We start from the raw sequence: 14,392 nt of genomic DNA, 5'->3' as shown, positions 1-14,392 counted from the left end.
AAGACAAGCTTTCTTAAAGAGCTGAGGGAAGAGTATGCCAGTAAGAGGGAACAGCATGTAGAATGGCCCAGAATTAAGAAAGAGCTTTCACGTCTGCAGAATAGAAAAAGAAGGCCATGGCCACTGGTGCTCAGTGAATAGGGGTGAAGGCAGTGTGGATTGAGGTTGAAGAGGTGGTCAGGGGCCAGGTCCTATAAGACCTTTAAAGCTGTGAAAGTGTCAGGAAATCACTTGTAGTACAGTGGGAAGAAGGGTTATAATAAGGCTTGAATTAGATTTTTGTTTTAAAGATCGCTGGCAGCTCTGTGGAGAATGGATTAGAAGGAAGTGTAGAAGCAGGAAGCCCTTTGGAATCTTTTGCTTTAGTGCAGGGGAGAGATGATGGTTGCGGGGAGGTGGCCGTGAAGATGGGGATTGCCAGGTAGATAGATATGAAAGATTTGGGAGAGTTTACTGATGGTGAGACATGAGGGGGCAGGTGGGTGGGAGGAAAGCGGGCATCATGGCTGACTCCCCAGTTCCTGAGTTGAGCCTGGGGTGGTCTGATGACTTTGAAGGGGAATGCTGGGGGAAGAGTGGGTGAGATTGGGGAACCCAAAGTTTGGATGTGTATTGGTAAGGTTGAGATACCCATGGTTCATGTGAGTTCAAGCCTTCAGGCCTGCCATTTTTAATACTCTTCTCTCCTCTGATTGGCAGTGCGCTGAGCTGTCCTACTGTTGTTGGACGCTTGGATTGGATTGGTTTTCTCCCTCTGCAGGCAAGCAGCACTAATGATGTCGCCTCTGTACAAACCAATTGCTCTTTTTTCTTTTGGGATGTTTCCAAAAGTGAGGTGTATTTGAGATGCATTCCCCAAAGTGTAATTTTGGGTCACAGGAAATGAATGAACAGTTTTTATGGCTCTGGCTGCATATTTCTAGATTGTCTTTAGAAAGACAGTTACTTTAGAGTGCCACCAGCGACCCGTAAATGTGCCTTCTATCTCACAAGCCTGCCAGCATTGGAACTCATCATTTCAATATATTTATGCTGCTTTAATGTTGATCTGTAAGGATCCTTGCTTGTGCAAATTTGCATTCCAGTAGTTGCTAGGGATGTCATAAATTTACCTGCGTGATGGATACCTTTGCAATCACTCACGTCGCTCTCTGTCTCAACTGTTGAGTGGAATTGGTGCTAACCTCATTTGCATTGATTCTTTACATTTTCGGTTATAAGCTTTTATGAGCAGTGTATGGCACATATTTTTACATTCTACTTTTAATATTATATTTAATAACACAAAAGTTTAGATTAGTATTCTTCAATCCATTTTCTTTTTTGTGTCTGAGAATATCTTCTTTGCTGTTGGTGCTAATATTGTTTAATAGTCAGAAATTTCTCTTTACAGATGGGCTAAATCAACTATTGTGATCACATTGAATTTTTTTTTTTTAAGATTTTTTTATTGGGGAATTGGGGGAGGGGAACACCACTGGGGAATTGGGGAAGGGGAACAGACAAGTTGCTGTCCTTTTGTTCTTCAGTCTAGTTGTGGAGGATGTTGCTTCACTGGCCCAAGTTGGCACCATCATTGCGCTTTTCCCCTGGCGGAGGCAGATCAGTCGCCGGCTTCTGGACGGCCGCTCACGCTGGCTGCTGGCTACACATGGTAGCCCATGGCAACCCACTGCAGCAGGGGCTGCAGCCTACACAATCACCGGAGACTCATAGCAGTCCAGCTCCAAGTTGAGCTGTTGTTCAGCATTTTAGCTATAGAGGGCAGTGTCACTGGCCCTCATCTGTGGGATCCGAACCAGGGCCCTCTGGCATCCCAAGCCAGCTCTTAACCAACGCGCCACTCGGCCGGCCCTGAATTTTGTATTTGATCTTTTTAATGTTGGGTTAGTTGACTTTTCTGAACGTCAGTACTCATGTTGGTGGTGAGAACTACATCAGTGTGTTCTATAGGAGGTTGACACACCTTGCAGTGAGTCAAGGATTGTAAGGTCAAATAAGTTTGGGAAATGCTGGGTCCAACGAAGTCACCATTTTCTGTAGCGCACTGGCAGGGCCTCTTGGGGCCATCCATCAACAGGCTAATATCAATTGCCTTTCCAAGAGCGGGCTGTAATCAGTATCATTTCCTAAACTTTTAGACCAGGGATTGGTAAGCTTTATCTGTAAAGAGCTACATATGAAGTATTTTTGGCTTTGTGGGCCACGTGGTCTCTTTGGAAACTGCTCAACTCGGTCTTTGTAGTGCTTTGAAAGCAGCCCTAAGCCATACCTGAAAGAATGGCTGTGGCTTTGTGCCAATAAAACTTGATTTGTGGGCACTGAAATTTGAATTTCAAATAATTTTCATGTGTCACAAAAATATTATTCTTCTTTTGATTCCCCCCCCACACACACACACTATTTAAAATGTAAAAAGCATTCTTAGCTGTGGGCCATAAAAAAGCAGGCAGCTGGCCAGAGTTTGTTCACCCATGTTGTAGACCCTAGAATCATTAACATCTTGCGGGACTAGATCAGGGAAACTCACTCTGGAAAGTGTTTACTTAAATTCTGCCCCCGTTACTTCCTCTTAGTAAATCCTCTCTCCTCACTTGTGTTGTCTCATTTGCTATGCACTAAGTTTATATTTTAAATCGGTTTTGAGATGCCCCCTTGTTTGTCTTTTACCTCACTGTACGGTCTGTACGTTTTTTTCGTGGTATGCTCCAAATCTAGTAAGGGTATGTTTTAGGATTGCAGTTTTTTAAAATCTGGAGTCTTTTTGACACAGCTCTCTGGATGTGGATATTGGCATTTTAATTGGGGGAATTTTAAAAGATTCCCTGAGGGAATGAAGCTAAGCTATAGTAAAATGACAAGTAGGAGTGATAATTAAAATAACTAACATTTATGGAGCGCTTAACTTTTGTCACACATGTCCTATCTGCTTTATCTGTATTAAAGATTAATTCTGAAACCTTCTTAGGAGAGGAGGTGTTACTATTATCTCTATTATACTAATGAGGCAACGCAGACCCAGGGTTGAGTCCCTTGCCCCACTCCCCCAGCTAGGACCTGGTCTGCTTAGCATACTCCAGGCTAAAATAGGTTTTGTTTGCATTGGGTTGTAGGAAAAGTCATGACGCATTTTTGCAACGAAAAACATAGAACAAAATATGTCATGACTTTTCCAACAACCCAATACTTTCATGCTGGAGCTGTTGCACTGGTGGTGTTAGTTTTGCCTTGCTTAATATACGAATTCTATAAATTCTTAGTGAACGTGGAAGACTATTTCCCGAAACCTTTAGCATTGTCAGTTAACAAAATGGCTTCTCCACCTAGGTGAGGGTCTTCGCCTATAGAAATGGCAATTGCAGTGGACAGAAGGACATGGAAGTTCTGTGATCCAAGGACTGAATGCTGAGTGAACACACTCTTCTTTCTGCATTGCAGGTTCCAGGGAAGACAGCATCTGGGTTAATCAAGTCTTGCCCATTTTTTTCCTTTTCCTGGTATCTCCTAAGCTTGCCTCCTTCCAGTCCTACAGTCAGCACATTCTCGCTTTGGCATTCTTTATATTTGCAGCTTTAACAATAGTCCTTCTTTTGCCCTAGCAACAGATGACTTTTTTTTTTTTTTTTAAATCAGAGAGGATGGTAGGAATTGCAAGAGCCAACCAAATTAATATAACATAACTGGGGACAGTTCTGTTTGTGCTTTGTGGATGCTTTTTCTTTGGAGCTTTTCTCTTCGTATATTCTTATTCTCCCTTCAAACCTAGAGAATTCCCAGCAGTCCGTGCCTTGCTATTACTAATTTAATGTGATGCTCAAAATAAAATGGTCAGAAATTCTGGAGGTGTCTAGCTTTGCCTGGCTTTTGCCTTTTGATCTGCCGTTTGATCACGTGTTAGCATGTTTTATAGTCACCATCTCAGGAGTAACTTGGTCGCCTTGCCTTTGTTAGAATATCCACAGTACCTGAGATTCCTCTTAAAATACTAGTTTTATGCAGCAGTACAATTTTTTTCCTGTATTAAAATCATAAGCAGTCTTCCTGCTCATCCATTATGAATAGACAAAAGTTTATCACTACCTTGAGTTTCAACATTTTTTTAATTAAATATGATTGGAATTTGATAAGAAACAAGAATGACAAATATGTTATACTTGTAAACTGTAAGAAATCTTTTTTTCTCATCTGTTTAAAGATGAGGTCATGATATAAGAATTGTTAAAGATAATTTGGCATCAATGTTCTGACATGTATTAGCACACCTGGGTGCTTCTTATCTTCAGTCAGGACCATCTCTGTGCCTTAAAGCAGAAGTGACACCAGGACAGGTGTGATGTGAGTCACCATAGTGAGTGCAGAGACCCTGGAAGCCTTTATAGATGGTCATTTTAGGGCTACCTCTCTTCCTGCCTTTGAAATTTGTTTTGTCCTAGGTTTTCCCTTCTAATCACTCAATAGATATTTATAGTGTTCTTACATCCTGTACCATTTGGATGGTACACTATTTGCTCATTTATCCATTATTGTTGGTGAGAGAAGTGTCCTGAATAAATGACATTTTCCAAATAACTAAAGTTCAAGCTAGGACGGAACATAGGTTTCTTCTGGAAAATAATCTCATTATACTGCTTATAATTCTAAGGATTGACAGTGTCACCTTTTTTATAAAATGAAGGGAGATGTTTTAAATTCTTCATTACATTCACTTGTCATCTTAAGCACCAAGCTGAGCATGTTTCTTGTAAGCCAGTTATGGTTCTGTTAAAACAGAGTGCCAGTTATGGTTCTGTTAAAACAGAGTGACAGCATCACAGTCTTTGGAGGTGAAACGAATTATTTGCCCTTAGACCAAAGGATGCCAGACTGCTATGTCTCTGAGATATTGTGGCTACGTGGTGGAGGCTTTTTGGTTTTCTCGCAGCAGTTGCTTTTATACCTGTGCTCATCTCCAACAATCTCCTCTCCTACCACACTTTACTTTGCTGCTTCTAATTATTTATGATCTGCATATCCATTCATTCATTTAGTCAACAAACACTTGGCAGGTATACCTTGAATTGAGTACCGTCCTTGAGGGCTTGGATAGCATCAGTATGTAAAAAAAGACTCTATCCTTGCCCTCATGGAACTTGTGGTCCAGAGAGGAAGACTAAATGGATAAACTATAAAATGATGGTAGTGATATTGGAAAACAAAAAGGAATACGGGGACACAGTGAAACCCAATTTAAGCAAGGAAGAGGAGGACAGGAATGGCATTTAGAGGATGTTCTGTCTGTGTGAAAGATCTTGCATTTCATTGCAAGTCATGTGGAAAGCCATTGAGAGTTTTAAGCAGGGGATGAAAGGATCAGATTTGGTGTGTGAGAGTAGGTGTCAAAAAAGAAAGCCAAGGGCCGGCCGAGTGGTGCGTTGGTTAAGAGTTGGCTTGGGACATCAGATCTGAGCAGCAGGACCCCGGTTCGGATCCCACATGAGGGCCAGTGACGCAGCGCCCTCTACAGCTAAGATGGTGAACAACACAGCTCAACCTGGAGCTGGGCTGCTCACCGGTGGCCTGCCATAAACTACCATCAGTGGCCGGCAGCCAGCGTGAGTGGCCAGCAGCCAGTGTGAGCTGCCAAGAGCCGCCGTGAGCGGCTGTCCAGAGGCCGGCGACCGATCTGTCTCACCCAGGAAGAGCGCAATGATAATACCAACATGGGCCAGTGAAATGACGTCCTCCACAGCTAGACTGAAGAACAAAAGGACAGCAACTTGTTCCCCTCCCCCAATTCCCAAATTAAAAAATAAGAAAAAAAGAGCCAAGAACTCAATACTCATTGATAGACTAGAAGAGTCCTGAGAGTTCCTGTGAGTGAGCTCCTTGATATTTCTTTTGACTGATCAGTGCAAGTATTGGCAGGCTATTATTTTTTTTTAAAGGGTCATATAGTAAATATTTTAAGTTTGTGGTCTATATGGTCTCTTTTGCAACTATCCAGCTCTGCCATTGTAGCGTGGAAGCAGCCATAGGTACTATCTAAATGAATGGCTGGGTTCCAATAAAACTTATTTACAAGAACAAGTGGTGTGCAGGATTTCGTTGGCTGAACCGTGGCTCAGAGGATGCGTTAGTTATTTTGATGATCTTCATTTTGAGGTGGTTGAGCAAGGGAGGAAGTGCTATCTGCATAGTTGTTCCTGGCCTTGAGCTGCTTATAATCATTATGTGAAGATAAATATATACACTTATGAGGCCATCCACAAACATTACAAGACAATATGTAATTAGGTACCAAAGCGACGAACAGAAACAGGAAATGTGATGAACAGTTTGCTCATCTGCTTGGAATCTGGGCGTCTAGGAAATGTTGTCAAGGCCTCATGAAGCAGGTGGAACTTGACAATGGCAGTACAACCAGGTTGAACTGATCTTAAGGCAGAAGCTGCACAGTAACACATGCCTTCTGTTTTCTAAATCTGCCCAGGTATTCCTTTTTATTCTTCAGGTCTGCTCCCCCAACAGGCTGAAAACACATATATAGTATTAATAGTAATACTGTATCGTATTAATACTATGTCTCAGATTAGTAGGGAGGGAAAGGAGTGAGAGGCTCCAAGTTATGGGTTGTATGGAAAGTTCTTTTGTCACTGAAGAAAGCTGTCTCTGAAGACTGAGAGCAACATGGTTGTACCTGTCATTGAGGATGAGAAAGGAAGAAAAGAGAAACTGGGGTTGGGAGTGGGAAGGGGAGGAGGGGAATATGGAATCTAGAAAAATGCATGTATACAACTGAAATATGAACAGGGAGGCAATCTGCATGTCCTCAGAAGGAAGTATCTAAATTAAGGCATATCCATACTGTTGGAAAGAACTTGACCATCATACAGAATGAAGTAGTCTCTATGTTTTGATGTGAAAAGATTTCAGTGATGCAGTATTAGAAGATGAACAAACTCAAATCACTTAACCGTATGCATGGCTGGCCCCCTTTACATACGGAAAACGAAACCAACCAAAAACAACTGAAACGGCCAACTTAAAGTATGTATGTATACGTCGTGTAAATGCTCAGAAAAGGGTCTGGGAATACGCGCATCAAAATTAACATGAGTTTCTCTGAGGATGGGTGGATTTGAGCAGACATTTGAACAATTTTATTCTATTTTTGTAATTGTTAGAATTATTACAAGAATGCTTATTTTTGTTATTAAAAATAATAATGAAAAAAGAACAATATTAAAACAGAAAGTGTCAGGTTGGGGCAGAGGCAGGAGGAGGGAGGGAGAGGCTCTGACAGTGGAAGTGGGCTGTCTCCAAAGTGTTGCTCAGAATCAGAAAAGATTCAAGCCAAAGGGGTCGGGCCTTGATTCCGGGGGTGGGCGGGGTGGGGTGGGGCATGGGGGTCCCCAAAATTGATTGGACATCGGAATCGCTTGGATTCTAAAAGCCTAAAAACAACAAAACAAATTCCTGGCCCCATTGCAGACCCACATGATCTCAGGAGATAGGCATGAAGATGTGAATTTTTAAAAAAGCTTCGCAGGTAATTTTGATGCTGCACTTGAGGCCTGAGGCTTTGGCGAACCTCTGATTTAATTTTCCCGCCTCTTTAAAAATGAGAGAATTAAGGTTCTTGATCAGGTAGAACCCAGCCTTGGGTTTTCTGGCTCCTGTTCTCTTATACTTTTCTATGACTGTGTCTCCTGATTTAGGTCATTTCCCTAACAGCAGCTTCTAAGTATCTTCTAAATTTGTATTTACATTTTATATGGAACTTATTAAATACTGTTTTTGAACTTGGTCCCCTCCCTATTACCCATTGCTTCACCCCCAGACTCATCTTTGGGATTAGAGGGTTGCCATCAGGCTAATGGAAAAAGCTCTAGTTTTAGATCACGAGTCTTCAATTGACTAAATAGCCTTAAGAAAATAACTTGTCTCAGGTGCCACCTGTGTCTCTGTTAAGGGGAAGGGACATTGCCACCTCTTCCTCTTAGCAGAGTTTCACTGAAGATGAAGAGCGCAGGGAACAGTTCCTCTAGCTTTGTAACTCAGATGGGTTTAGCTGTTAACTTTGGAGTTGAAAGGCCTCTTAGCACAGTCATTTTCAAATTTTATTTAGGAGTAAACCTTCCTCCTGATGAATTCTTCTGTGGAAGCCCCCTTAGTCAATTCGTGAATCAGCTGCTGTGTTTGAGGCAGAGATGGCGAGCTTAGATCCCTACCTCCTGTCCCTGCCCGTGGTCCTCAGGTGCACCCTCCCGGCCTTCGGGACAGCCCTGAAAACTATGTTCTGTCCTGTGATCTCTTGAATCCGGTTTGAAAACCATTGACTTCTTCTTATTTTTCCTCCCATAGGTAATCACTTCCCCAAATCCAGCTGATCTGACCTCTCACATCTGTTGGTTTCTCCTCTTTCCATGACCTCCACTCTAGTCCAGGTCACCCCCAATTTTTACCCTGGCTTTTGTCTTCTACGGAGATTTTCTTATCTGTTCTCCCCCACACCACTTGCACCTTCCACTCTTCAGCCAGATAACTTTTTAAATTCACAAATGTGATTATATGCCCCTATCCCCAACCTCCAATAAAAACATAGAGTGACTTCTTATTGCATTTTGGATTGTGATCAAATTGCGGAGCCTCACCAAGTTTCACTATGGCCATGTGTTGCATGTTGAGGTAGAGCCACATACGCTTTTTAGTTCCTGAGCTGAGTGACATTTTCCTTCAGCTTCAGACTTTTCTTCTGGGGCTTCCTCTGCCTAAGCCCCCTCCATTCCCCGGCCCAGAGTGAAGTTCTCCTTCTGCACCATTGAGAAGTACCCTAAGACACTGCTCTAACATCCCTGAGCTAGGAAGTGCTTGCCAAACCCCCTCTCACAGGACTCTGTTTCTCTTTCTCAGCAGTCATGTCAGTTGTAATTAGGTAATTACTGATGTAATTAGTTGTTTCTGCCTGCCCTGCTTTAAAAGGTATACTTCAAAAGGGTTGCAATAGAGTTTGCAAGGTCTGTCATCAGCCCATGGTATGGTGCATTGTACACAACACTCATAGTAGGTCTTCAATAAGTATTTCTTCAATGCTTTCATACTGTCTAGTTTTTGCACAGATGTCATGTCTAATGTTCAGCCCAGGTGAGACTGCTGAAGCATTGTTGTGTGTTAGCTCTCTTTCTAGAAGCTGGACATGGCTCCTGTAGCATGAGGTAATTTAATGGTCCATTTTTAGAGGCACATTGTCTTAAATGGGTTACCTAGTATGTTGCAGCTTAAAGGGCCCTGAGTTTTGCTTTAATTAGAAACTTGATCAGAATTGAAAAACCCATTTAATAAGTGGGGAAATATGTGGGTTTGATGAGGTTTGGAGGCGGGTCTTGTGTCCTGCTAGGGGGACTTCTGGTAATTCAGTAATCGGAGGGGACGAATGCAGAACCTAGTAGCATCCCTGATTTAGATTTAGAAGTGTGTGCCCTGAGGAAATGCATGAAGCTTTCGGAAGCAGATCCCCAACTCAACACCCAGACTCACACACAGTGAATGCCTTCTGCAGAGCCACCCCCTGAGTATGTATCTGGCTGACTGCTCAGCCTCCGCGCACAGGTAGGGCACCAGACTCAAATCCCCTAGCACATCAGTGATGTTTGCCCCTGACCACCGCTCTATGGCCAGATTGCTCATTCTGTTCTTGGCTTTCAGTTAGTTTGCACAAGTGTAATAACCTGCCATTTGGGTTATTTATACATCTTTTCAGCTTCCAGAACACTGCAGCTATCCAAGACGGCTTTTTCTCTTAGAAACTAGACACAACGGAACTTGGAGAAGCACAGAGCAGAACCTTTTGCAACCTCTTGGGTTGGGTCCTTAGTGTCGGGGAGATTGGGACAAGCTCTGTCTTCATGTACTTGCCAAATGGCACTGGGGCTCCCTGAGATGGTAATGAGTTTTCTTTTGGATACATGTGCTGTGCTTAGTTAGAAGAGGGTGGCTGGGGCTCATTTTTCAAAGACATGAGCAAAAAGAGCCCCAAGCGAAAAGGGAAGTTATTACAGAATTTATTATTATCAAGCAGGTTCTTTTTCTTCAGAATCCAAGATGAAGTTAAGGCTCTTACCAAGAAAATCAACCACTATCCTTTTAAAAAAAAAATCTCAGATTAAAGAAACGATGAATATATTCTCATCAACTGAAAATTTGTTTTCAATATTGTCATTTAACTGGATACAGCTCTGGGACAGAGTTAAGGACTTCAAGGGTGATGTTTTTGGTTCAAATAGTTAAATTTGAATCTTGGCTTAAATTTCAGGGTACTAAAAAGACAGGAACTCGGATCACTTTGAAAAAAAATTCTTGCTTTATTCTCAGTTACTGGTACAGTGGCAAATTTCGAAGGAATTTGCCCTGTTGGGTAGCTGGTAGTTGAGGCAGTCGCTTTGTCCTGGCTTCAAGAAATGGTAACATAACCTCTCTCCATTTTGTAGAGTACAGTGAAAACTTTCTGGTTGGAATCTCCCCATTTTCATTGATGCAGAAAAGCTCTCTTTTAATATTCATTCTTAACCATCCCCTGCCCCTCCCCGCCGAGAAAGACCTCAGGATTTAGGACCACAAATATAATTTCCTCTTACCCCAAGTTTTCATTCTGGAAGCTAGTGTGAAATTCAGCCTAGCTGGGTGAAGTTTCTGTTCTATAAATTAAATCTAAATGTCTATCGAGTCCTTGCTGAGCCCAGCTTTGTGCTTGGCTCCTAGGTGGCTGCAGGTGGTGCTGTATTGACCATGGCCTTCAGAGGCTGAACAGATAGAATGTGCTTCTCAAAGCATTGACTCTATTGTTTGAAACACATTAAGATTGCCAAGGGCTTACTTCTGTTTTGCAAAAAACCCAAAACAAACAAAAATACTGGGGGGTGCCAAAATATGTATATATAAGGCTTGTATTCATCTTTTCTTAACGGTAGATATATTGAGTATTACAATTTTAATACAGTTTTTTCCTTTCTTAAAATGTATATACATTTTTTGGGCACCCTCTTTATAGCTTTGCGTAGATGAAACGTTTGAAAAACCATGCCATGTTTATCGGTTAACGCCAACCGGGTAATCTGGTGCTATGGAAGTAGCAGCTTGAATATATGCTATCCTACTTCTCAGTCGCTTTGTCCTGGCTTCAAGAAATGGTAACTTAACATTTGGATCATGGAAAGAAAGACAACTGTTCAGCAAGTTATTTTCTTCTTTGTTTGGGTGTTTGACTTCTATATTGCATTTTTAATATGAGCTGTAGATGCTTTCATGTTTATATTCTCAACTGATTTTTATAATCAATTGAGAGGTATTGTCAGCTTCGTTTTTTGCAGATGGAAGAAAAAGAAGCTGAGGCAAAGGTCAGGCAAGGAAACCAAAGCTTCACAGCCAGTAGGTCAGGCCCTGGGGTGGAGCTGGAATCTTTGCTTCTCTCTATCGTGTTGCAGCCTAGTCTTCAGAGGATACAGTATTGGTCAGATCTCTACTAAGAATGATGATGGTGGCAGTGGGGTTGTTCCATCGTTTCTTCTCCTCTGTTCTTACATAACATCTTCGTTTTTATTTCTTCCCCCTTCCCTTTTATCTCTTTCAGCTTGGATTCCTTAGCACCACCTCTGCTCAGCCAGAACAGAAGGCCCCAAATCTAATCGGCAAATATCGCCATGTTGACCGTGCCACCGGCCAGGTGCTAACCTGTGACAAGTGTCCGGCAGGAACTTACGTGTCTGAGCACTGTACCAACACAAGCCTGCGTGTCTGCAGCAGTTGTCCTGCGGGGACCTTTACCAGGCATGAGAATGGCATAGAGAAATGCCATGACTGTAGTCAGCCATGCCCACGGCCAATGGTTGAGACATTACCTTGTGCTGCCTTGACTGACCGAGAATGCACTTGCCCACCTGGCATGTTCCAGTCTAATGGTACCTGTGCCCCCCATACGGTGTGTCCTGTGGGTTGGGGTGTACGGAAGAAAGGGTCGGAGTTCGAGGACGTGCGGTGTAAGCAGTGTGCTCGGGGGACCTTCTCTGATGTGCCTTCTAGTGTGATGAAATGCAAAGCATACACAGACTGTGTGAGTCAGAACCTGGTGGTGATCAAGCCAGGGACCAAGGAGGCAGACAACGTCTGTGGCATACTCCCGTCCTTCTCCAGTACAGCCCCATCTTACCCTGGTACAACCGTCTTTTCACGCTCTGAGCACATGGAATCTCATGAAGTCCCTTCCTCAACTTATATTCCCAAAGGTAACTTAAGCTCCTGAGTTCTTTATTTGAGGAAGGCTTTAAGCCCAGTGAAGGGACCAACAGTGGGCATGTACCAAGGATGTTTTCTCCATTTTGTATATTCCAAAGTCACCCCTTCATGAAGTGGCCTGCATTTTGTAGCTAATTAAATCTGGCTTCTTTGGACATTTAAGAAACATTTAGACTCAGAAGTTTTTCAGTTAGGGGCATCGGATATCTAAAAACTAGGTCACATCAAACTAGAAAATAAGAACAGAGCGAAACAAGGACAGCGTGTGGCCTTACATAAGTCACTGAACTCCTGGCCTTGGTTTCAAACTTGTCCAATGCATGAATGATTTAGATGTTTAAGGTCCCTTCCAGATTAAAAGTTGTGGAACATGGAGTTGATCCTGGGTAGACATAGCCAGAAAGTCAGAAGAAGGGAGGAGAGCAAATACCATGATATCCAGAAGGGAGGGATGAATGAATATTGGACCCAAGGTGGGGCAAAGGAGAAAGAAAGTTAGAAGCTTCAGGACACAAGCAAATTTGTATCACATTGAAGGTAACTAGCATTCACATCTGGAAAATAGTAAGTTTCCTTTATTCAAATGATTTTAACTTGATGCCCATCATCAGGTATCCCAGTTTTCCTCAGAATTCATGTTGAACCTCAGGCAGAATATAAAATTTAATATTTTCAAGTCCTTTTTTGATTGAATTTAATTTTCATGAGATGACAGCCAACTTGAGTTGTGCTTTCTAGTGTAATTTCAAATGTGATCATATTTTATCTTCATGATAACCCTGTGAGGAGGGCCTTACTACACCCGCCCTTTTGAAATGAGGAAACAGGCTCAGAGAGCTCAAATGACTGACTATACGTTTTCTTTGAGGCCGATACAAGCAGGGTCCTATCTCCTGGGACTCAAAATCTTTAGCTCTCACACTTGTTAATGAAGACCACTTGTGAAAACCTCTTTGAAAGAAATCTACTAACCTGCCAGCCCCAATATTATCTATTAATTGAAGATATTAAGAAAGTCCTGCCTTATTTTATTGGCTGACCTGTCTCACAACAAACCTTTCACTGGTCAAACTTGAATTTGAGTGTGAGCTCTTTTCTTTATCTTAGTCATAGTCTCAATATTACCATTACATCATGAAATAGTCAAAAAGTAGAAATGGAGGAATAAAGGAATTAATGGGCAAAGGAATTATATTTGAACTAGTTTTCTGAATAGTCAGAACGATTAAGAGTTGGCTAAAGCTCTGAATATACATGTGTTTGCTCAGTCTGTGAAGCACAGGAGACACTGCTGTGGAGTTCAGATGTTGGATCGCTGAGAATGCCCTTGGTTTTGGTACAAGAAAGTGAATGAGTTTAGCTGCTAAGCTTAGTTTGCCTTCCACATAAAGGTGCTTTTCAGGTCTTTATGAAAATGTGCAATATAACTTATTCTTAAGCTCCAAAGGTCATCTCTTCTTTAATTATCTGGACTGGTTTGGAGATGACCAGGAAGAGGAAGGAATATGTAGATCCCCAAATATAGAAAAGCTCTTCCCCCCTCCTTACTCTTTTTTTCTAGGCATGAACTCAACAGAATCCAACTCTTCTGCCTCTGTTAGACCAAAGGTACCGAGTGGCATCCAGGAAGGGACAGTCCCTGACAACACAAGCTCAGCAAGGTGGGAGGAAGGTGTGAACAAGACCCTCCCAAACCTCCAGGTAGTCAACCACCAGCAAGGCCCCCACCACAGACACATCCTGAAGCTGCTGCCATCCATGGAGGCCACTGGGGGCGAGAAGTCCAGCACGCCCATCAAAGGCATCAAGAGGGGCCATCTAAGACAGAACCTACACAAGCATTTTGACATCAACGAGCATCTGCCCTGGATGATTGTGCTTTTCCTGCTGCTGGTGCTTGTAGTGATAGTGGTGTGCAGTATCCGGAAGAGCTCAAGGACTCTCAAAAAGGGGCCCCGGCAGGATCCCAGCTCCATTGTGGAAAAGGCAGGGCTGAAGAAATCCGTTACTCCAACCCAGAACCGGGAGAAGTGGATCTACTACTGCAATGGCCATGGTAAGCTTTCTTTTCTCCTTGTTGACAGAGCCCCTGCCCTCTCTTTCCCTAGTCCCTGTTGTCTGAAGG

General features: G+C 42.6%; 1 protein-coding gene across 1 annotated transcript in view; it reads left to right on the top strand.

Annotated features, from left to right (window-relative positions):
- The window catches only part of TNFRSF21 (TNF receptor superfamily member 21), a 67,815-nt gene that overhangs the window by 8,176 nt on the left and 45,247 nt on the right, over positions 1 to 14,392 (top strand). The window contains exons 2-3 of the mRNA XM_019667538.1: positions 11,606 to 12,257; positions 13,829 to 14,323. Of these exons, the coding sequence (XP_019523083.1) occupies positions 11,606 to 12,257; positions 13,829 to 14,323 (1,147 nt within the window). The remainder of the gene's footprint in view (positions 1 to 11,605; positions 12,258 to 13,828; positions 14,324 to 14,392) is intronic.

The sequence above is a fragment of the Hipposideros armiger genome, unplaced genomic scaffold, assembly GCF_001890085.2.
Source record: "Hipposideros armiger isolate ML-2016 unplaced genomic scaffold, ASM189008v1 scaffold_499, whole genome shotgun sequence".
Lineage (NCBI taxonomy): Eukaryota > Metazoa > Chordata > Mammalia > Chiroptera > Hipposideridae > Hipposideros > Hipposideros armiger.
The sequence above is the reverse complement of the archived record's forward strand: the minus strand, read 5'-3'. Positions and strand labels throughout refer to the sequence as shown.